Consider the following 23,638-nt stretch of genomic DNA (forward strand, 5'->3'; position numbering starts at 1 on the left):
TCCCATATAGCATGAAACTCCAATCGTTCTAGCTCTGCCTGTTGTGTATTACCTCTTATGTTATCCAAAGAACTCTAAATGCAAGGTCAAGTCAAGGTACAAGAAGTAAATAAGATATTCACTCTTTAAACTGTGCAGAGAATTAGGATTGGTGCGCACCCAACATTTTTCATTTAAAATAGCTATAATTTACAATATTATGTAGCATTTACAAATGTCATTTTAATGTTTACAAATAAAATAAAAAATCTTGAGCAATTAGAAACAGTTTTTCCAATTTATAGCTTTATTGCGTCAAGTTATGTATCTATTCTAGTTCAGTCCTGTTGGGAGATCTTGATGATTCATTTTGGCTCTCTAGGATTTGCTAGCTATACATAATAATCATCTGGATATTTGGTCATATAGACGGGATATCTTCATATTTCAACTAGGGTCTTTAGGATTTGCTTCAAACTATACATGATTTTGTAACACGATTCAAGAAAGAAGCAAAATTCTTCACGGTTCCTTTTTATTCACAAGTTAAAAATATGATGACTTATAATTGCAAGAGAAAAAAACGGACCACAAATATTGCTCTAAGATAGCATAAATAAATACTAATAGTACCATATCATGTAGTAGAAATGAGATATTAGAAAAAATAATGACATGAGACCAAGAAAGAATAAAACAAAGCATACCACGAGGAGAGGAAGGTGGTGAAAGAAAGGTAGTAGATGATCCTGCACGGACAGCTGAATATGCAACCGACAAAATTGTAGTCAAGAGCCCTACAATAAGTGTGCTTGTTGACACTGCAGTTGAGTGATTATGCAAACCATTGCAAGCATAATCACGGGGCTCACTTGAAAGCCCTGTGTAGCAAACATAAGCACAATAGAGGGAGACTATAGAAGCTGGAAGAAGACTCCCATTAACCTGTTAGATGCCAAAGTAAGTTAAACCTTACACCTCCCTCTCTCTCCTAATTTCTTTGAGAAATCAATCCTTGCCAGTCTATTTTGTAAAAGGTTCTAAATCTTTACAGTACCAAAATTGCCAAAGTGAGAAAAGCATCAGTTCAAGCAACTCCTACTGACAATTCATAATAAAGGTGATCGGTGAGAATTAGCCATGTTTAACACGTTTTCCACGCATGCTTACTAACACCCAGTTATCAGATAATACCTTATGTTGATAGGTATCAAAGATGTGGCTATTTCCCTTATAGCAGTTCAAGTGATGCTGGATTCCAATAGGACTAGCTCCTTTGGCCCAAAGAGGATGGTTCTTGCATGCATGGATACCCACTTGTCTTACGGCCTTAAAATGTATTTTACATACTGAAGTAAATCAGCTAAATATTAGGTTGATAAAATGCCAGGATTACACAGACTACTTTACAGAATTTTATGAGATTCGTGGGCACCTGTCTGAGCTCATAAAGTACAGTGTCCAAAGATGTTACAAAAGTTTCCACTAGACATACACAGACCACAAGAGACTCTCCTGTCACATCTACCAATCACGTGGATGCAGGTTGTAAAAAGCACATTTGATTTCATCTCTCTTTGCCTTTTAGTACTCAAAGAGCATAAAAACAGTTACAGCATACTTAACACTTGGGCAAGTACCTTTGGATGGAAAGTCACAATACAAAACCCAACTGCCAAAATAAGTGTCATCGTAATGAAGAATAAATTCAAGGAACAAGATTCACCACTGGGATTAAACCAATAGTACAGGAGACCTGATAATGTGAATGTTCCAAGGTAAGAGATTATGGATGCAGCAAGCAAAGCACGATACCTGCAGCCCATTTGATTTGAAGAACAAATGAGGAACTTACACATAAGTTTATAAGAAATTCAGAGCCAAGCACACAATACCAAAAATCTTCATCTTTCGCAACCCATGCATCGTTCCATGTATGAGTAAAATCTAACAAGATAACCACTTGAACCAGCAAAAATAAACCGGATCCAAAGATGGATAGGATCACTGCACAAAAACCATAAAAATATCATGTATGACTCTTGATAATCGGATTTATAACATTCGAAGAATTGTTTTGAGTATGTTTAACAAAGTACATATCATCTTGTCACGAAATATTTAATATCACATCAATAGCTGCCTAGATTTAGAACATAGAAGCTCCAATTGAAATACGCATTTTATTGACTGAACTTTGAAATTCCAGAGTGAGTTTCTAGAGCATTCTTTTGTGGAGTAGAATAGAATTGAACAAGGGGCGTTACCACGATCATTAGCACAAATTGCACAATTGCACATGTTTTAATTTTGCAGATATATGACAAGAATTGGTAATTTCATTTTTCCAAGAATGAATAGAAATGTTATAACAGTTATTTGTAGGTACAATTACAGTTCACTGGGTCGCAAAGTCACAATGTACAAGTCAGCTAGCTAACCTACCACACTACTAGCTTTTATGTTAAGAATTATTAAAAAAGTTTCAATACCCTGAACACTAGATCAGCCAACATTCTAGTCATATTACTTTGATACTTCTGGTCTAAAACATTTTTCCCTTGAAAAGGGAAACCTTACCATAAACGCTAATGACAGCATTTGGCAGGAAGAACATTAATATGACAAGGATGATCCAAGCAATCAACTTCATGATCCACCCTCCATGATGCACAGAATCTCGCCAATCCTTCTGATCTTTGACGCCTATCATCATCAATGCAAAGATGGCAAAGAATAAAAAGGTCCCTAGGCTTACGCGCAAAGTAGCTTGCATATCCAGCCATTGGGTTGATTGTGATGATGTATAGATCCCTAAAAAACCCAAAAATCTCTCTCTCTCTCTCTCTCACACACACACACACACACACAACAAAATCCTTGTCACAATCATATGAGGATAAAAGAAAAGGTACGCTCAACAATGTATCAGAAGACAGAAAGATACATGAGGGAAGGTCCTTGAACAAATAGGGACTAACTCCTGTATTTTATGAATATATTTTTGAATTGCAATGGATAGATACCTTGGAATGCGGGCATTCTCATAGAAGAGCTAGGAGCATAATACTCAAAGGATTCAAGATTTAGACAGATATACTGTACACTCCATGATATGGACAAGAAATGAAAGACAATGAAGAGGACAGCGATTGCAATAACAATTTACTGAGCTCTCAAGTTGAGACATGCTCAACCTATTTATCTTCTTCATATGAGAATGACCAAATGTGTTCTAATGTCTCTCATGTGGACTTGTACTACAAACTTGAGATGGGAACCCAATGGGAATGCATTTCTATCATGCAAAGGTATGGTATTAGAAATCTAATATATAAACAATGAGCATGTCTTTTTCACTTTAAACTTACAAAGTAGGTGTCGACAACTCAATTACAACAGTGTTATGAGACAAGAAAATAAGAGACTATCAGTATGAAATAGAAGTAAATAATTTTCTAGTCTATTTGAAGTGCCTACATCTTTCTCTGTTCACTACCCAAGTATTCTGGAAGACCCCTCAACTCTATATTTGCAAATTGCACGTCAATAAGCCATAGCGGGTGCAATAGTGGGTGTTATTCTACGAAATGAATTCCATTGTTGAAGCCACTGAGTGTGATTAAGCTTTTGGATGTCTAGTCTTTGACCAAGCCATCCAGTCTTTGGAAATTACCATGCACATCAAAAGATGCATACTCAAACTGTCACTCAACAATGACAAACACGTAGCAAAACTGGTTGCCATGGGTGTCCAAATTACCGAAGGTGCCTGACAGATCAGTAAAACTTTGGTGTCTTTGGGACGAACTTCAACATAATCTTCATGGTGGAAAATATTTGATCTTAATATTGACTTCTCTCAATATTAAGACAACGCAATAGGTTCCACATGGCATCCATCAAATCTTTGGAAAAACATTCTTGAGTAGAGTACCCATGGCTTTTGCAATTAAAGACATTGTCAGTGATCCTTTGGACAACATTCTGCAATACTATATCCATTATACCCACCCGAATGTGTTCCCAAATGGATTTTCTGGTAATGACTGTTCTGAAAAGCGCAGTATCTATCACCCACAAGAATGTCATGCCTTTGTAAGTGGAAACAAAATACTGTATACTTTCCTCTTTTGGACATTTGACCATCTATCACCCATGATTATGCGACTGTCCATCTGGACCACGAACCCATCATGCTTGTTTTCAACAAAATCGAGGAAATCATTACTTGACATCAAAGATGGTTTCCTTGCTTCTGAGATCCCTCCATCTTGGATCAGCCTATTTGGAGATATTTTGAAGGCTGACATTTTACCATATTTAACTCACAGCATTTTGTTCTTAGTTAATGGGAATATCTAGCACTTCAGGCCGTTTTGATAATCTAGTTATATTTATTTTGGTTTGTACTTCTCCAAGAAGAAAAGACATCTTAAGATGAAATCTTTAGTTTGATGACATGCGCCATTTTGACCTTTTAAAAGACATTAATCTCTCTCTCTCTCTCTCTCTCTCTCTCTCTTTCTGTCTCTCTTTTGGTCTTAAGATGTCAATTTGACCCTCAAGTAGACAGTTTGTGAGTACATATATATATATATATAGAGAGAGAGAGAGACACACACACACACACACACACACACACACACACACACATACAATATATACACAGACACAGAGAAAGCAAGAAGACTAACATGAAATTCTTCGCATAAGAGGAGCTGCGCATTCACGGAGGATCCATGCGAGGATGAGGGAAAGAGAGAAGAGCGCGCAGTAAGCAAGGCGAGCCGATCTTCGAGCAATCTCGGAAGCAGCAGAGCCACAGAGACCGAAACAACAAGAGAAACAGCTACCCATCTCTCTCTATCCTCGACTCCTCAAACCGTATAACATGTCTCAAAACGACAGAAAAATTTGCACATGAATTTATTATGGGTTTCTGTTGTTTCCTTTGTAAGAAGAGAAGTCTTCGGGGAGGAAGAAGATCTCCATTGGAAGCAGAAGCAATTCGCCCACATACTTGTCCAAAATGCATGTTGTTCTTTGTTCATGTCTCTCTGTCTTATGTACTGCAAATGGGCAAATGGGCCTCTCGGACAACGGAGAAAATGAAAACATGGCATAAAGAAAATGCCCACGAAACATATAACAATAGTAGACCACCACCACCATTCATTCATTCATTCACTCATTCATGCATCCATTCATTCATTCATCGTTGTTGTCCGCCACTCATTCATCGTGCAACACTTTCCACCATCTCAATTCCCATGACACGACGAGTGTTTCCAATCATCTCGTTCACTTTTCTTAGGGTTCCGGTTATGAATGCATGCAACCTGGGTTTTCGAAACAAAATGATAAAGACAATGGCCTTTGTTCAATCTTGTCCCCCCCCCCCCCCCCCCCCCCCCATACGATGTAGTGTGATGACTAGTGATTTGAAAATAGGTCTCCTTGTCCACTGTTGTTCCTTCATGTAACAAGTATGTTGGCTGTTGTTCGAGAAAAATAAATGGCATCATTGACTTATGGTCCTTCCTATAAACAAATGCACAAAGCACTATCGGGACAACAGGTGGCCTACTTCCACTACAATAATGTCAACCAAATCTTTGAACCTTTGAATAAAAAATATTTGTAAGGGAGACGAATTCCCAATTAAAAGATAGGTTTTTTCACAATTTCATTATATTTTCTAATAAATTCCTATCACTGAATAGGTTGAAAGAAGACCTTATCGATTAGGCAAGGAGAATTCTGTGCAAACTCCCAAGAGAGAGATTGGTGGATCCAAGACCATGACATATTAACCACCATCAACTTCATCTTTGGATTGATGGTACTGTTATACATAAATCCGTCATTACACTTGGATGAGGCGTACTCATTACCACATATACGTGACACATCTGCAAATAGCAAAGAGAACATTCAACATTGCTACATGCACCTTTGATTGACAAGAACCTTAGAGCTAACTATATTGTTCACACAAGGGTTCCAAGTATGGAACATCAAGACCTGAGCCAACATATGTTTATTGGAAATATTAAATGTGACTTGCCTAAATCACTAATTCATGAACAATTTAAACATGCTGAAATTCATTGAATACATTTTTTATTGTCTTAGGACTCAACATTATAGTTGTTGCTAACTCTATGACATGTCACAAAACACACATTTCGTGGAACCTATTAGAACATCATGGAAGGCTATGAAAGTTTGTGGGACATGACAAAAGGTTCTAGTAAATCATGGGATTCATAATGGACTTGTATAAAAGGAGTTATAAGTTTAACTTATAGCAAGGGTCCACGGACACTTATAACTTATAGCAAGGGATTTCCTCCAATAAATAGACACCAATGATCAAGTAACATTTTATTGTACTCTTGTCTTGCATTGAATACATTTCTATTCATTGTAGCTTTGTCCTACCTCGAGAATATTTCCTTTTTCAATACTCTCCTACCTTGCTCAAACTAGCTACCATATCCCAATACAATCATGCTATGGTGTACCTCATGCCGTATATTTGGTGACATTGCATAAATTGGAATATAAATTCAAAATTACGTTGACCATGAGATCCTTCAAATATATCAAATCCCTAGTCATAATAGTCCTCATGCCAAGTTAAGTCAAATAACTATATGCGTGTATATTAATTTGATTTGCTCAAGCTATATTTGATTCACAAAATGTAGTAAACAATTCTTGAAAAAAAAAGCTATCATTGTAGCACAAACCAAGAAAGTACAATATTTGACAATATCATACCCACAAGAATGATTCATGAGGGGACACATAATCTAATAAAGGCATGGTTGCGTTCAACAAAAGTACTTTACTTGTTTCAAAAACCTCAAAACTTGCTTGTGGAACTTCTTGGGTGTGTTTAAATTAATGGTCATTTACTTGAAAAGAATCAATATAAGTCGCTCTGTGTGCATGATTGCTCTATGGGAGCCTCATGTTGATGTTGGAACAAGCTTAAAGCTTAGTAGCTCCAATTCAAGAAAAGTTTAATTGCAAAACCGCAACAAGACTCAATACAATATTTACATGATTGTACTGAACAAAACAAACTTACTTGCATTGATTTGCTAAGGCTAAGGCTATAGGTCCAATGAAACAAACATATACATGCATATGTATATGTATATGTACCCCAATGCGTCACCATCCACACAGAGCTCTTGCCCGTTGCGTCCTTGAACCTTATACGGCTTGTTGAGGGGATGCTTGGGCAAACAAGCTACAATAGTCAAAGACTCCATGGCTCATGGAATCCCACAATTGTCCGTCACAAGAACCAAAAACATGTTACAACTCCCTCTAAGTGAAAAACTAAACCCGAATGAAAAGGCCCCAAGGTGTCGAGGGCATGCATGAACATTTCAAATAGGGCTTTGACTACTACACATTTCTCAAATTTGGACTTTTTAAATTGGTCAATACTTGAACTAGTTCAATAACATTGACATGTAAGACCACTAGTTGGTTTACACATTCTTGAAGCAAAAATAATCCCTTTTCAACTAAAAGACAATACTCTTAACATCCTAGGTTTACTATTAGGTAAATTGTGCATGTCAAGTGGGAATACCTTTACTTGCTCTCCACTCAAGCTTAACCTCTTATATACACAAGATCTTTGCAAAGTATAGCTTAGTGGATAGCTGCAAAAGTTCTATATAATAAAATAAAATCAAAACATTCTTTCTACTAGGCTAGAATACATACTTTTCTAAGGGCAAATCCTTTCGAAAATTTATTCAACTCAACCTACACAATTATCCTTCTGTAAGATCAACAGGGTTGAAAAGTTTTGCAAGTCACACTATCATTATAGTCAAAGGAAATTACTATGACTTGAGAAAGAAAACTGAACAATGCATTCAATGAAGAATAAGAAAAGAACTTTCCTCCAATACTGCACATTAATATAGAAGTACTGATATAAACTCTCCTTATTTAGAAGTAACAAGATTGTATACCGAGCATTTGTTTTATTCATAAACTAGCATTTAGTCATCTATCATAGATATACAGAATTGTTATTTCAAAAACTTTCAGTAGCCATTAGTGGCAATTTAAGTTAGCTCATGCTTACCTTCATTAGAAATAACAATCTTGTACAAGAGGATTCATTTGCCGTAATAATTAGCATTTACTTATTGATCATAAATATTCAGAATTGCTATTTTAAAAAACGTGAGGAGTTACTAATGGCAATTTAAGTTGCTCACTAATCACTAATTGACCAAGTTTGATGTGTCATTAAACCCACACTAAAGAGAAATAAATACACCATCTTAGGTTACATTTTCTAAAACTTTAAACCTGAAGTAAAACATGCACCCATGCATATTCAAATCATCCCAACCCTGTATAAAACCTCCAACATAAGAGGAAAACATATGGGAGATACACATCTGAATCCAAAGCATCCCCAAAAGACAAATCCTCAACCATAAGAGGCAAACACATGAATACACACATACAAGTATGCCTTACTATTTTGTATTTACGCTTGTTCAGCATTCCTTGAACTCTTCTTTGACCGTATCACCCTATAAATGCAAATAATATAATAGTAGGGTGACACATTCCAAAAAAAAGCGAGTAAATATGATTGAACATTACAAAATAACACTAAAAACATCTGAGATGAGAGAGAGTTTATAAGTGTCAAAGTTGTCAATTTCATGGTGATGAGCTTCTGATGAGAAAAGGATTCGACAAGGGCAAAGAACATAAAATAAATCACTTGTAGTTACCCTTGTAATCTTAAACTTCCTATTTCTCTGGAAGAATGATCACATCGATGCACAATAAATAGCAAAGATGATAACTCAAAAAACAATTATTATCCACAAGTTCAAGATGAGATGCTTTGCTTTTTTCTGTGTAGACCAGCACGTTTTCTTTCTTTCCAGCTCAAACTTAGAGAAAAGCCTACATGCATCACAAAAATAAAATTCATGGATTTTCGTTCAAACTATTTGACTATTTTTCACCTCTAAAGAAAATGACATCACTTACAAGTGTTATGTTTACATTGCATCTTGATGATACTTATCGAGCTCAGCATCTAGCTCCTCCATTGTTGGAACATTTTTCTCTACACCAGAAAAGGTCGCCGGCCTTCTACCTCTACCTCTTCCACGTCCACTGAATCTTCGTGACCGAAAACGACGTCCTCCAGTGCCACCACTATCAATAAAATCAATTAGAACATCCAAAATGCTGCTTTATCATTCTGACTATGAGACACTTTAGCAGCTTTTTAAAAATATTGTCTTCTGAATGTTTTCATATTGTACTCAATTTGGCAGCTTTGTTTTCTCTATCAGCTATTAAATTATTCTATAAAATTCCGATTTTTATGAATATTATAGTCTTCAAGTGCACACTATTAACTAATCAAAATTCTCTCATCATATTTAGGCATTTTTCTCCTTAATATCCTTCTTTATTAAATATGAGACTACATTTTCTAAAATCAGTTAGTAAATTATTATCATGATGCTCAGTACTAAATCTTTATGGGACATGGCTCTCAGAATGATGACCCTACAAAATTAACTTGAAGTTATTAATAAATTTAAGATAAACATATGATTATTAATCATTTTGAGCACATCATCTTTTCGTGATACAAGCATGCCTTTCAAACATTTTTGTTTCACAAAATTTCTGAAGTGCTTCAAAATATACACCCTTCAATGTCGAAGTGTTTTACTGACCATGATCAATCAAGAACAGTAAAAAGCATTGTTAACCTTAGGTAAGCAGAACTCCACCCACACAGGACACTCCCTCCCTCTTAAGGATTTTCTGGTATCCCACTAAAAGCTCTCCCATGGCACAAGTATAAGACTTTATTCATATAACACTGGCAGGCTATTAAATAACTTATCTTTAGAATTGTCTCAAAAATGGTTCTGTATGTTCAAGGGAATTTCAATTGTCTTTGGTTGTCCATGGTTCTGTAGGTTCAAGGGGATTTCAATTGTGATTATAAACATTATTTGCAAGAGAAAAAGGAGCATAAAAAGCCATACAACCTCAATAACCAGATCCAACTAGTTGAAAAGAAGAAAATCAGAACCAGAAAGAAGACAAGGATAAAAAAATAGATATAAATATTAGAGGAACTTCACAAAATCAAGAACAGCAACAAATCATTCTTTGATGTCAGTAGGAACAAAGTGGTACACAAAATAAGAATGCATAAAATTTACGACCAAGATAGAGACATACTGTTACGTGTGAACGTCAAATATGTAAAGATTATATTCTTACCAAAAGTGTTTGCACAACAATAGTATACAAAAATATGTAGACAACAAAAGCGTAAATGCGTTCAACCATGTACTTCAAGTATATATGAGAGAGAGAGAAAAAGAAGACATACCGCATGACTGAAGTGCGCCGACCCATGCCAAAAGCTGGAAGTTCATTCACTGGTTGTGCCAAAGGTGGTAGTAAATTTGAGCCAATGAGTTCTATCTTCATCGGCTTCCCATCTAACAGAACATCATTATATTGCTTTAATGCAGTAAGTGCATCTTGGCGCCTTGAATATACTACTTCTGCTGTACCCTGTGCATCAGCATGGTAATGCATATCTTTATCACATTTTTCAAGATAACATTCAATTCTTACATATATAGCTCAAATAAAAACCAATGATGCAAAACCACCCGATACCTTTGATCTTCCACTCCTATCATAATGTATGCCAAATCGTTTGAGATCACCAACTTCAGAGAAAAGCTCCTAAGACAAAACAATTAAGTACACTGTTTGTTCATAATATTACAAACATGCCTAGCAAACACATACCCGAAACCAGAAACTCTCATTGCTCGAAACAAAACAGTTGCCATCTCATCCAGCAAATATATTGTTAGCAAATTCATTGTGCAGAAATCATAGAATTTAGCGAAAAACTAATTTTGTACAGATGAATTCTGTTCCTTTTAATGGATATTCCAAACAGGCAAGTTTGAAATAATCAATTTACATTTTAATGAATGACACCACCTTTTCCACAGATATTACAAACTTGTCACAGAAACTGTATTTTAGAGGTAGATTTGAGAAATTATCTCCTTAGTATATAGCACATATTTTAGCATACTTATGGCAGAAACTTACATTTTGTGACAGACAAAAAAATCTCTTCTTATGGTGATGGAAGCCAAACAATGTTACTCCTGCTGTGATGTACACAAATAGAATGTTCTTACAGACAATACCAAATATGCTCACCAAATTTATAGCAGCAGAAACCCTAAGTTTGTAAGATAACTTTAATTTTATGCAAAAGACAAACAAAATACATACAAACAATGGGGAAATGGAATTACCTTGATATCTTCATTTGAAACTCCATACTCAAGATTGGACAAATAGAGCTTAGTGCCTGTTTCAATCCCTACGGAGCGGATAGCAGCCGACCCAACAACTTCTTGCAGCATTTCACGCCGCCATCCACCATCCGAAAATCCACCACGGCTCAGAAAAGGCTGCTTCCAAAGAGAGCAAAAAACATGGTGTATGAGTTTGATATCATTAAAAACAATAATAGCTATAAAAGTAAGGATAAATAACAAACAATAAATAATGTAGAGCAAAAATAAAAATAATGCTAGAAGAATGGCATTGCTAATCTTCTAGCATGAATTTTGATGACGATAGGCTTTATTCAAAATCTTTTCAATAAAATAAATGAATGGAAGCCCCAATTTGTGGGCTTTAATGGGCCAGTTTGGAATTTAAACGAACCCAAACCTTTTTCAAAAGTTGCCACACTGAAACCTGAAAGAAATGCCTAAGACTGCAACTACTCTATATAAATTAATATTTATGCATATATAATCGTGAACAATTAGAAGTTTTGAGAGTCCATCTTCAAATTTGAAACCCACATTTTGGGCTTCAAAATAAGACTAATATTTCTTAAAGCTAGCATTAACAAAACTCAGAAGTCAAAATTTCATGACTGAATGCATATTTTACAAGAGTTGCACGCATGAAACTCAAAGAAACACTGAACATTACCAGGAAAACTAACTATGTATGCAAAATTTAGAGAGAAAAAAAAAGTGATTCAAAATAAAGATTGAAACATTATATTAATTGAAAGAAAAGTTCATTTTCATGACTAATCCTTGCTTTGGACCCAAATATATGGGGATGGTCTCTTACCTTGTGCTCTTATATCTAGAAATATAGGGTATCTAGAACTTTCTAAGGATTCTACACTCAAATTTGAAACAGCATCTTGATGGAATGTAAATTTTGATCTATAACCTCACCAGGTATTGATCCTGAGGGGTCAAGGTTTCACAGATATGTGAGGGTGTGTGCGCATGTCTGCATGTATGCATATATATATAAATATGTATAGATATGTTAGGTTCATACTTATGTGTAGGTAACTAGGGTTCCGCACATCTACAATCTAAAGGTTCCATCCATATTTGAAATTAGGAAGCTTCACCATCACTGATTGCAAAATTTTGTGTGAAAATTTACCTTGGGCGTCAAACCTAGTTTTGCGTAATTAAGCAAACAAATTGAACTGAATTTGAAACTTCACTCTGATTAAAGCTTACCAGATGAAATATTTCAAAAACGTTTGAAGGATTAGAGATTAAAAAGCTCATGGAGTTTTCCAATTCTTGAGAATTTTCTTCTATGATTTATTAAAGGTCATATACCTTAGATAACTGAAAAGACGAAGTACGAGCAGCGCCATGAATGGGTCCTCTTCTGACTCTGAGAACAGAAGAAACCCTAATGTTACCATTCGCTTCAGTATTTTCTCCTGTGCTATTACCGAAGTATCTTCTACTTCCACTTCCTCTTCCTATTCCTCTCCCTCTGCTACCTCTTCTCCCTCTCCCTCTCCCTCTCCCTCTTCCTCTTCCACTGAAAGAGGGCTTCTTGTTCTTCTCTATGATTTCATCCAGAGCCATATCCAAGGAATTCATGGCTATGGCTATGGCTCTCTGCCACTCAGTCTGTGCAGAGATGACCTAAATTAGCGCAATCTCCCTCTCTCCCTCCCTCTCCCTCTCTCTCTGTGTCTGTGTCTGGGCCTCTCTGTTTCTCTGTTAAGGTTCACCCCACAGTTTTTCAATTTTGGGCGGGGAAATTCCTCTCATGTTCACTCGTTTCTAAATTTGGGGGAATTCTTCAGCATGTGCTTATATTTATTACATACTTGATTATATTATATATATATATACATATAACATAATACATATATATATATATATATATATGTACATAGTCATTTTTGCCACACTCCACAAAGTTGTGGAAACACGCAGGATCAAACGTCCACCCTATGTCCACCAAATGTTCATGCACAATCACATTCATAACGTAATATATTTGACTCACCCAGTCACCTTGAGATTGGATATTGGTTAGTCACCAGCATATGTTTTGTTTATTTGGCAATGAAATTTGGATGTGTAGCTTTGGTAATCTGCATTACTGATTGTGAAGTATATGTTCATGTACATAAACTAATATGACATGATATTTGAATTCTACATTCGTAGGCTTAACTTGTGAAAAGCCATTTAATCCAACAAACGAACTTAAAAGTGTTGATGAAGTTTGCACTGTATAAACCTAACGTTGTGGACCTTCAAAGGCTAGCATATTTAGCTTGAGATATTCTCTGTAAAATGACTCCAATTTTGTTTTCTACAAAATATGGCTTGAAACCAAGAACAATAAAATGATTGAAATGCTTGAGTGGATAACTTGGGTATGCATAATCAAGAAGGATATAGTAAAAACTCTAGAAGGAATAGGTTATGATGCATAGGTTGCTAAGCCTTCTATAGGATCATGACTTCAATTAACTTTACATTCAACAACACAATCAAGGAAATCTCTATACTCAATATGTCATGTGGTACTAATTATTCTCAAGCAAAGTTTTAGTTATGATCGAGCATATCATACATACCATATAGTTCGTAAATGTTCTAAGAATTTACACATCATTACATTTTAAAATAAAACCTACAGAAGGTGATGATTCTATCATATTTTGCTCTGCAAAAAATGGCTTCATTCAAAGATCAAACAAACATGAAAAAATGTAGCCACAGAATAGGAGCCCATCAACATGTAATGTACTCTTATTACAGTACTCAATCTAGCTTTTATTCTCTACAATTGAAGTGCTCAATAAACATTTGTGTGCTACCCCAAAATTTCACAACTCTATCTTGCACGAACATTGACATGAGGTTATGCTATGCCCTATAATATTAGCATACATAACTTCATTTTTCTGCAATGTACCTACAATTTCATTGAAATAAAAAAAGAAACAACATTTAAAAAACAAACACATCTAAACTCTATGAATTGCAACGTCTCTTGGTGGTTCGAATTCTTGATTCCTCTCATCACATGTCCATTATGTATTTGTTGCTTCTTGTAGATAGCCAGCATCAGAAAGGGCTGTATCTCGCCATAGGAGCCTACGCTCTATAGATTCACATGGATGTGTCCTTATGCATGAAGCAACTACATATAGTCAAACATCATCAACACAAGGAACTTCCCAATTCTGTTTACTCTTCAGGTTTTAAGTCTTTTTTATTACTTCTTAAAAGTTTCAAGAGTAATTATGTTCCAAATGTCATAACTCTAAATAAAGCATATCATTAAGATACAGATTTATCTTTACGAGGAACAGTCTACAAAGAAACACATATATACATATAGATGGATAGAAAGATGCTTTGTTGAGTATGCATTACCTTTGCTTATATGTAAGGATAGTGACATGCATGGAATCACAATAACACAACACATTCAAACAGCAGAATTTCTGCTGTCTTGATGACACCCAGGTGTTCATCATAAAGATCTTGCACCAAAATATGTTACAGGAGTTCATCCAGCTTCCAACAACATTATTTCATCCGACATTTTTATTCAAATCATTACACAAAAGCCCCAATAGGGATGCACATAATTATAAAGACACATTTTGATGACGATAAATAAATAAAAATCGGCATTGGGATGGATCAAGTCTAAGATGATAATAAAAAGCAGAAAAGCATGCTAACATCAAGCACCATTCTTCAATTTCTTAGCAATGCCAGAGATATACTTTCCTTGATGGAAAGCTTGTTCTAGTTCCAACTTTGTGGGTTGTCTACTACCATCGCCAGCATAAGTCCCAGCACCATAGGGTGATCCACCCTTCAACTCTTGCATTTCAAACATACCACTACCGAATGTGTAGCCTATTGGTACAAATATCATTCCATGATGAGCAAGTTGTGTGATCGCAGTCAAACTGTCGAGCGCCCAAAAAATCCACAAGCAGTTAGCATTGAGAAAGTAACTCCAAAATAAATACTCAACACCCCCAAGTTCTTCCTATTTCCCCACAAATAGAGTGAGGAAAAGTGAATGAATTAAGCACATTATTGCTCAAGAGGGACAGGTTGAATGTGCACATCTGGAAAATAAAGAAGCACTCGGGGGCATTTCAGAGTTTTCCCCATTTAACATAATCTCCAGGAAAATTAGGCGTTTTTTGGCAGATTTCCAGAAAGAAGAAAGAAGACACTAAAACTCTACTACTTACGCTGTGGTTTCTTGGCCACCACCTTGTGATCCTGTGCTGAAAAAGATACCAGCAGGCTTTCCTGCAAGGAGTTGAGAGCGCCAGAGGCCACCAGTTGCATCAAGGAATGCTTTGAATTGTGCCGCCATCATTCCAAACCGAGTAGGAAACCCAAAAATAATGCCATCCGCTTCGGCTAATTGGGCCGGCTCAATAATTGGTACTTCAGATTTTGGTGGAGCTCCCATCTTTAGCAAAGGAACCTCACCGAGTGTTTCAGGAACCTAATATTCATGTTGCAGATATCAATGAGCCCAGAACTTATATATGCACCAATGTCATATCAAATACAATGGTTGAGCTTCTATTCAAATACAACTATATATCCTCGTCTGTGAAGTCTCCCTCCCTCCCTCTCTCTCTCAAGTTTCTAAACGGCTTAACCAGTTTGAGCCGGTTTGGCTTTAACCGCTAAGCCGGTTTAAGCCGGTTTAGCCAAACGGTTTAGGCTTGAGCCGATCCCTAATGCTTACCCAGGAACCTCATTGAATACAATGGTTGAGCTTCCATACACGAACTCACCAAATACAATGTTTGGATTTTTATACCCAAACCCCAGCAAATTAATTCTAACTTATCAGAACATCACCAAATACAGTGTTTGAGCCTACACACACCCTCATCGAGTACATCACAAGAACTGACAGAAAACATCTTTTGAGCATACAACATATACGAGCTTATTAGAACATCATCAAATACAGTGTTTGAGTCTACACACACCCTCATCGAGTACATCACAAGAATTGACAGAAAACATCTTTTGAACCGTGAAAATTAATTCACAGATTGCTATCTCAAATCTCTCAACAACTACTATAAAACTCATTTTTTATCTTCATGTTTGAATTTATATGCAACCTCTTCTGATACAATGTTTGAACTTACAAAACTACATGACAAGAACTGGCATGAAATATATGAGAACTCTGACAAAACATGTTTAAGGTCATTAAATGTTAAACTCCAGGTTGTTATTTCAGAATCCCCATCAAATGCATCAGAAAGACTCCGCAAAACATGTTTTGTATCAATAAAATATAGTAAATATCAATCTCTCAAAATCCCATCAAATATATTACTGCAGAACTACCATAAAACATGTTTCAATCACTAGAAATGGTTCAAGATCTATAACTCAAAACCACATTCAATACATGTCAATGACTATCTCATCAAGTAATCATAATTTGCAAAGTCTACCATGACAAAAGTTTTAATAACTAAAAATAGTTCAAGATCAATTTCTCAACATTTGCATGAAATACATGACAAGGGCTACAATAGAGCTGTCTTTAGTCAATAAAATTTACTCAGGATCAGGATCTCACAATATGCATCAGATACATGACAAGGATTACCATAAAACATGTTTAGAACCAGTCAACGTTATTCAAGATACATCTTGTATCAAATATATCTCTAGTTCCACAGCAGGTTTTAAATTGGTAATGTTATTCAAGATATATTTCATAATCCATCAGGGATTCGAGTCTAAAAATTCAGGTAATACATCAGAGACCTATATATACCAGAGGTTTGAATAGCTTTACAAAAGAAAAGAATTGAGATACGTCATTCTAATATACAGGACTACACATTTGACAGAAACAAACATCTCATATACAGTAGAGTTAAAATAAGCTTGATTAATCATATAGTTCTAATTATTAGTTCAGACTATAAGTTTATGTATTCAAATGACAATACACTATATTAAATATTGAAGAGCTGACACAATAGGGTATATTGCAAAGATTGCATGAACCTTATATATAGATTCCGCTGAAAGAGGTTCTTCAAGAAAATAATTTCATTTGATGCAATATCCAAAGGTCCTTACATGAACCTTGTGAAAACAGTACACACAATGTTTAATAGAAAGAGCTAGTTCAGAAATCTAATTAGTACGAAGATCATAGACAATCCAGATTCCATGCAATAAGGCTGCTTCAAAAGAAAATATTTCATTTCAAGCTAGCAATGATCAAAGGTTCTTATGGGAACCATATGCGATCTGTTTGCAAGAATTTAAAATAACTGAAGAGCTTGTTCAGAGATACAATGAATATGATGGCCATAGGCAATTGTATATGTTGCAAAGGTTCTTGCATGAACCTTATATACGGCTTTTCATCTGTTTGGAAGGAAACTATTATTATTTGATGCAAGCTTCAATTTTCCATATATGGAACTTATGAAATATGTCTGGTAGTGAACAGCTAATCCAGAAAACTTCATTAGTATGAAGATCACAGACAATTAATTACAACCTGGGAAAGGTTCTTGTATGAATCTTATACATAGATTGAACATAAAGAAGCTTACTCAGAGGAAATACGTTCATTTGCAAGGCTAAGGTTGTTTTCTGAACCTTATATACAGATTTTATACAAAGAGGCTTTTTCAAAGAGAGCAATTTCACTAGATACAACGTCAAATTTTGCATTGTGTGATATTGTTTCCATTGAAGCAGCTTTTTTGTATGGAAACGTGTATACATAGTTCATATAAGGACTATGGATCACACCAGAGAAAACCATACAGAGGAAACAAACAGATGTCAAACAGGAACATGATTTTTACATCTCGAGAAAAACCTGAATTCATATAACATACATGTTGATAAAGTCACGAATATATAGATTTTAAAGATGTTATCAAATAAACAAACAACACCAGAGAAATGCACCCATATGAGAAATAAAGATATCAAAGACTAAATGTAGTTTTTAATCATATAGCAACATACACAAAAACAAGCTAATTTTTGTGTAGACATTACTGGTGATTCATGCAGCCCCAAAGATGAAGATATGCTTGTCATTTATAGAACCTTAAGGCCTTATCAAGCAAACAGATAGACATAACAGTGGAAAATATAAATAAGTATCACACAGATAACCAGAGTTTTAAATGAGCATTATCAACACATCATGAACTATATAGACAGCATCGAGAGAGTATTCACATATCTAAAGGCATGTTGTCTGACAATCTCTAAAGAAACCAGAATTCATATATCTACGTAAGATAAAGCTTCATCATTTGTAATTTTTTGAGAATTTCTCAGATTGACAGGCAGGCTTAGTAAAAATTTGGAACTTTGTCTGAACAAGAGAAAGATCAGAGAAAATGTACACGAGAAATTGAAAAATAACCAGAGAAAAACACATCATCTTCCATCTCTAGACACAGAAATCATGACAAAAGCATTATCTCGTAATCAATACAAAACCATGCCACGAAAACATCACAACTACATTGAACATGGCATAAACACAGAGAGAACATCAGGTGCATCACAAAGGCACAGAAAATTCGCCATAAAGATGTAGACAAAGAGAAGTTTCTAATACTTCTTGAATTCATCTCGATGACATAAAAATCATGAAATAACCTTGACAAAAACATAAAAACTTACCACAAGACAGCAAAGAAATAGCTACAAAGTTATACCTGCCAGAGAGTGGCTTCATCACAAAAATCACGACAAGACATAGAAATGGTCGCAAGTGTGCACCTGCCAGAGAGTAGCTTCTACTCCTTCTACGGAATCTGCTCCTTGCTTGATCTCCTTAGCAAGCTTCTCCACGTGTCCATACATGGAATAATAGCTGTAAACAAAGAACGGAAATATATGTTAAGTAGAAAAAAACTGGGGATTGATGTGAAGTAGAGGTTGAAGCACACATTTTGACGCACTGTGTAAATGAATGAATCCGTAGAGAATGAAGGATGAAGACTAAAGATCTTAGAAAAAACTGGGGATTGATGTGAAGTAGAGGTTGAAGCACACATTTTGACGCACTGTGTAAATGCATGAATCCGTAGAGAATGAAGGATGAAGACTAAAGATCTAAGATTCAAGTGAATGGGTGAAGAATCGGCAAAGAAATAAGAACATCGTGAAGCTCAAAATTCGACAGATTACTGTAAACGAATTGAATCAGGGAAAGACAGAAGAAAAGGATTAAAGCTGAAATTTCATGTGAATGACTGAAGAAACAGCGGAGAAGGGACGAAGAAATTCAGGCTCAATTTACTACAAGAAACGAATGAAATGGCTTAATCGAGAGATTAGGCATGAATGAACAGTAATGAAGGAGAAGGCATTAGTAGAGAGGGTACTTACACGATGTAGATCTTGGTAGCCATGTCTGAAAAACGTAAGGGATTTGATAGCGCAAAAGGAATGGTAAGCGGAAGATGCTTGAGGGGAGACAGGAAATGCAGACGAAGGAATTGAGAGCAGAAACTGCAGAACGAAGGAAGTGAGACGGGGGGGGGGGGGGGGGGGGGCGAGGTTTAGAAGAAGGAGAGGGAGGGGGAATAAATAAGTAATTAAATCAAATGACAGAGAAACAAACAAAAATAAATAAAAGGGACAAATAATAAAAATATATAAGTAAAAAATAAAAAGGAAAATAAATACATAAATGAATACTAGAAAAGATGGTCAAGAAAATAACATGCGTACCTACATACGTATGTTGTCAGTATGCGTATGCGTATATGCGTATGTTGTCTGTATGTGTATGTATTCGTATGGAGTACGGATTAGATCGAAGGAAGCGATCAAATCTCAGTAAATAGTAATCATAATAATAATACATAAGTAAAAAAGCATATGAAGTATGTACATACATACATACATATGTAGCTCGCTCTCTCGTAAGTCGTAACCTCAAAATGAATTATGAAGAAAAAAACAACTCTTTCAACGCCTCTCTTTCTTTATCTCTTCGATCACATAAAGAAAGAAGTATCCCAATTGAAAAAGAGAAGGCAATCAATATTATTTTTAATATTAAAGGCTTTGTTTTTCTTTAGAAAAAAGAGCTAAAAAAAGAAAGAAACTCCTTTTATTTTTTATCTGCTATTGCTTTCACATACATACACATCCACCCCCCACGCACACACAGACCCGATCAAAAACAAACAAATAAATTTACTTATTGAGGAGTTGAGTTCTAACACTATTATGTATGTACTCTATATTAATCAATTTACATACATTGACATTATTGTCATGACTCATCACCATGTGATGCAAACGCACCACCCCTTTTGTCTCTCGCACACACGTGCATCACCCCATATCTCAAGCATGAGATCATGTCCACCTCAATCACGGTCAAGGTTCTCACATCCTCAGACCTTCCTTCCCTTCTCACATCTTATACTTTTGTCATTCGATGAATTATGTGTGTGTGCGTGTGTAACTTATTGATAGAGCCAATATATCTCCATATTGATGATTCATTGTAATCTTACACTTTGATGCACCAAAGTCGTATCAATTGAGAGAACCCCAAGCTCATTCTTTCCCAAGTCAACTCAGCCTCATCCCCATACCTCACAATCAATCTCCCATGGACGTAAAAGAAAAAACATGTGTATTTCCTTAGGAAAGCAAAACCTTTGATATATATTTATTCCATTCTCTTTTCAAGGATATTAATCTTTATGATTTAAGAGATTGGAGAGAGTCCTTCAAAGAGTTTATTCAGGCTACACCATTGATTTTCTATTTCATTCTTTTATACTTCTACATCATGCAATGTTTAGTTTTTCAAGATCTCAAGAAGCTTACTTAATGGGTGTAAGATCACCTTGCAAAGTACCATTGAACCTTGAATATCAGCTATTTTGGGATTGGCATAAATATGCTTATGACTTGATGGAAGGGAAGTTTATAATATATCATTAAAATTGAGTCTAAAGCATGCTAATTTATTTGAAGCACACTAAACCATGAATTTCACCTTCGAATGAATCAAATAGATGAATTGAGCACAACGCAATGGAATTTGGTAGGTCATCACACCATGCATGTTCGCTACTCCTTTAGGGACTCATATGATGCACCTTCGCTATTTGGTAAATTGTTGTAAGCTAGGGATAAACCATATCCCCAAAAATTTTGATATTTTTTCTAAAATCTTAGTTAGATTGCCAAGCAAATTATCTCTCTTTAATTAATTGTAATTTATGTTTAGCAGCAACACACAAGTTTTTTTTTAAACTTCGTGGACAACCTAATTCAATTCAAGAAAATGCATGGATAATATATCATTCACGTGATACTCTTTCATAATTAATGACTTAATTACAATAATTAGCTATACATTTTAGCGAAAAGTACTCGGATACCCCTGGAAGTTCGTCTATTTACCAGAATGCCCCTGGAAGTTCCAAATTTACCAAACTATCCCTATGTACAAAAAATTACACTTTATAAAGTAACTATACACTCAAATCTTATGAACACTATTATATATTAGAACAAGGACAAATGTGTCACATTATGCCATGCATGATTGTAATGTCTTGCTACCAAAGATAGGGGGATATTTGTATTGAGCACCACATTGTGGTATCCAGACAAATTTTTGTTTTCTTGAACAAGTACAAGGTTCATGAGTGAACAGGAAGAACGACACACACTCCATGTATGTTTGAACAATTTCACTAATTGTTGTATTGTGTAACAAACATTACGTCCATGTTATTTGGCTATTTCTAGGAGATAGTAGTCATTGTGCATGGGGGCAAATTGAAATTGTGAAAAACTTTTCTTATGATCACAACATCAAATCCAATGCTCTTGCCTTGAACCCACAATTTCTATGTTTTTTAAAGCATCAAATTATCGAATCAATAAGTTGGGGTTGTCCTAAAGTATTGTATAAAACAGGTAAAAGTGTTGCCATGTTCACAACATGCTTTATCATGTCATTTTGTTTGTTTTTTTTTTTACCAAAAAAAAACTCCTTCTATTAGTTATAAAATTTTACAAATGAGATATCATGTCATCTTGTTGCTCTATACACATCTCTATACATCACGCAAGCCATAACTATCAACAAAGATTATTGAAATCATAATAATATTCATTGATATTATTCATATCTTGATTAAATAAGTAATGAAGATGATGAGGGAATTTGCTATAAATTAAATGCTTTTGATGTAGAACGTTATGTACAAGACGAGATGGATATATGAGAAGGATATTCATGTGATGAAAGTAAGTTATCTTAGTGCAATAATATTTTTTACTTGAATACTTGTAACTAACAGATCATATTAAAATGTTAATGGGTTAGGATTGAAATTTGGATACTTCCATAGGAGTATAATTAGATATTGGATGTTTGTATTTTCTCAATTCCATCAAAGAGCACATGGGCTCATACTTTTCATACAACTAATGTCGTCTCATCACAAATAATTCCATTATTAACAATTGTAAGAGATGAGATATTTAATGATGTGTTCCGCAACCTTCAAGCACAAGACCTCATTATTTATTTATTTTCCAAAAAAATTCTACTTCCATTAGTTAAGAAAATGTACATACGATAGTATATAACTCATATGTTACAAGCCACTTTGCAATGGCCACAAGAAAACATCATGTATAAATGAAGCAACAAAGCCTCGTCACAGAATTGCTCGACAAACTCCCCTCAACATGAGCCTCACACAATCCACATTCAGCAAAGACACCCTCCAATCTCTTCAATTATTAGCAACCATAAAATATGAAGCCAAAATTCATGAGCACAAGCATTGCTAATAGCTAATCAAGACGAGTGTGCCAATGAACTCCAAAATTTTACATCTTCCTTCACATAAAGATTTATACTTGTTACTAAAGAATAAATGAGCTTTTAAAACATTTCAATGTCCCATTAGAAAGCGTGAGAATGATAATACAATCTTTAAAAAAAATCTGTCAATAACAAAAAAAAAGAAAATATATTGATCTCCAAACTAAAGAATTAGACCGGCAATGATGCTTCACATCCTTGGGTCGTAAGACAACCCCACATGTTTGCTTAATTTGTTCACATAGTCAAGGAGGAGCTTCATACAAAATAAACTATTTGTACATTGTTTGAAAAATCCCACCCAAATTTATTTAGTTTCTCTGTACTACGCATAAAAAAG

At 35.2% G+C, this 23,638-nt stretch overlaps 3 protein-coding genes across 5 annotated transcripts in view; all 3 read right to left on the reverse strand.

Annotated features, from left to right (window-relative positions):
- Nucleotides 1-23,638, reverse strand: part of LOC147867644 (uncharacterized) — a 36,786-nt gene that overhangs the window by 2,368 nt on the left and 10,780 nt on the right. The window contains exons 2-6 of one of the 3 annotated variants that reach the window (XM_087315427.1): nt 4,677-4,855; nt 2,560-2,793; nt 1,875-1,986; nt 1,620-1,794; nt 687-924 (exon numbers count right to left, since the gene is read on the reverse strand). In XM_087315427.1, coding sequence (XP_087171553.1) covers nt 687-924; nt 1,620-1,794; nt 1,875-1,986; nt 2,560-2,793; nt 4,677-4,839 — 922 coding nt within the window. In that variant the 5' untranslated portion in view covers nt 4,840-4,855. Of the gene's footprint in view, nt 1-612; nt 925-1,619; nt 1,795-1,874; nt 1,987-2,559; nt 2,794-4,676; nt 4,892-23,638 lie in introns of those variants that run through there. The other 2 variants (XM_087315426.1, XM_087315428.1) reach the window with 2 other exon arrangements.
- On the reverse strand, nt 8,607-13,105 carry LOC147867645 (THO complex subunit 4B-like). The gene is made up of 6 exons (XM_087315421.1): nt 12,726-13,105; nt 11,370-11,528; nt 10,708-10,776; nt 10,412-10,599; nt 9,037-9,207; nt 8,607-8,949 (listed from the first exon to the last, which is right to left on the reverse strand). Exons 1-5 carry the CDS (start codon nt 12,996-12,998, stop codon nt 9,048-9,050), a joined length of 849 nt encoding a protein of 282 aa, XP_087171547.1. The 5' UTR covers nt 12,999-13,105; the 3' UTR covers nt 8,607-8,949; nt 9,037-9,047.
- Nucleotides 14,853-19,932, reverse strand: LOC147867646 (NAD(P)H dehydrogenase (quinone) FQR1-like). The gene is made up of 5 exons (XM_087315422.1): nt 19,914-19,932; nt 19,815-19,839; nt 19,203-19,296; nt 15,641-15,903; nt 14,853-15,346 (listed from the first exon to the last, which is right to left on the reverse strand). Exons 2-5 carry the CDS (start codon nt 19,835-19,837, stop codon nt 15,115-15,117), a joined length of 612 nt encoding a protein of 203 aa, XP_087171548.1. The 5' UTR covers nt 19,838-19,839; nt 19,914-19,932; the 3' UTR covers nt 14,853-15,114.

The sequence above is a fragment of the Azolla caroliniana genome, unplaced genomic scaffold (assembly GCF_043228905.1).
Source record: "Azolla caroliniana isolate FFs.n. ecotype wild unplaced genomic scaffold, voAzoCaro1.0.p SCAF_2, whole genome shotgun sequence".
In the NCBI taxonomy this organism is placed as follows: domain Eukaryota; kingdom Viridiplantae; phylum Streptophyta; class Polypodiopsida; order Salviniales; family Salviniaceae; genus Azolla; species Azolla caroliniana.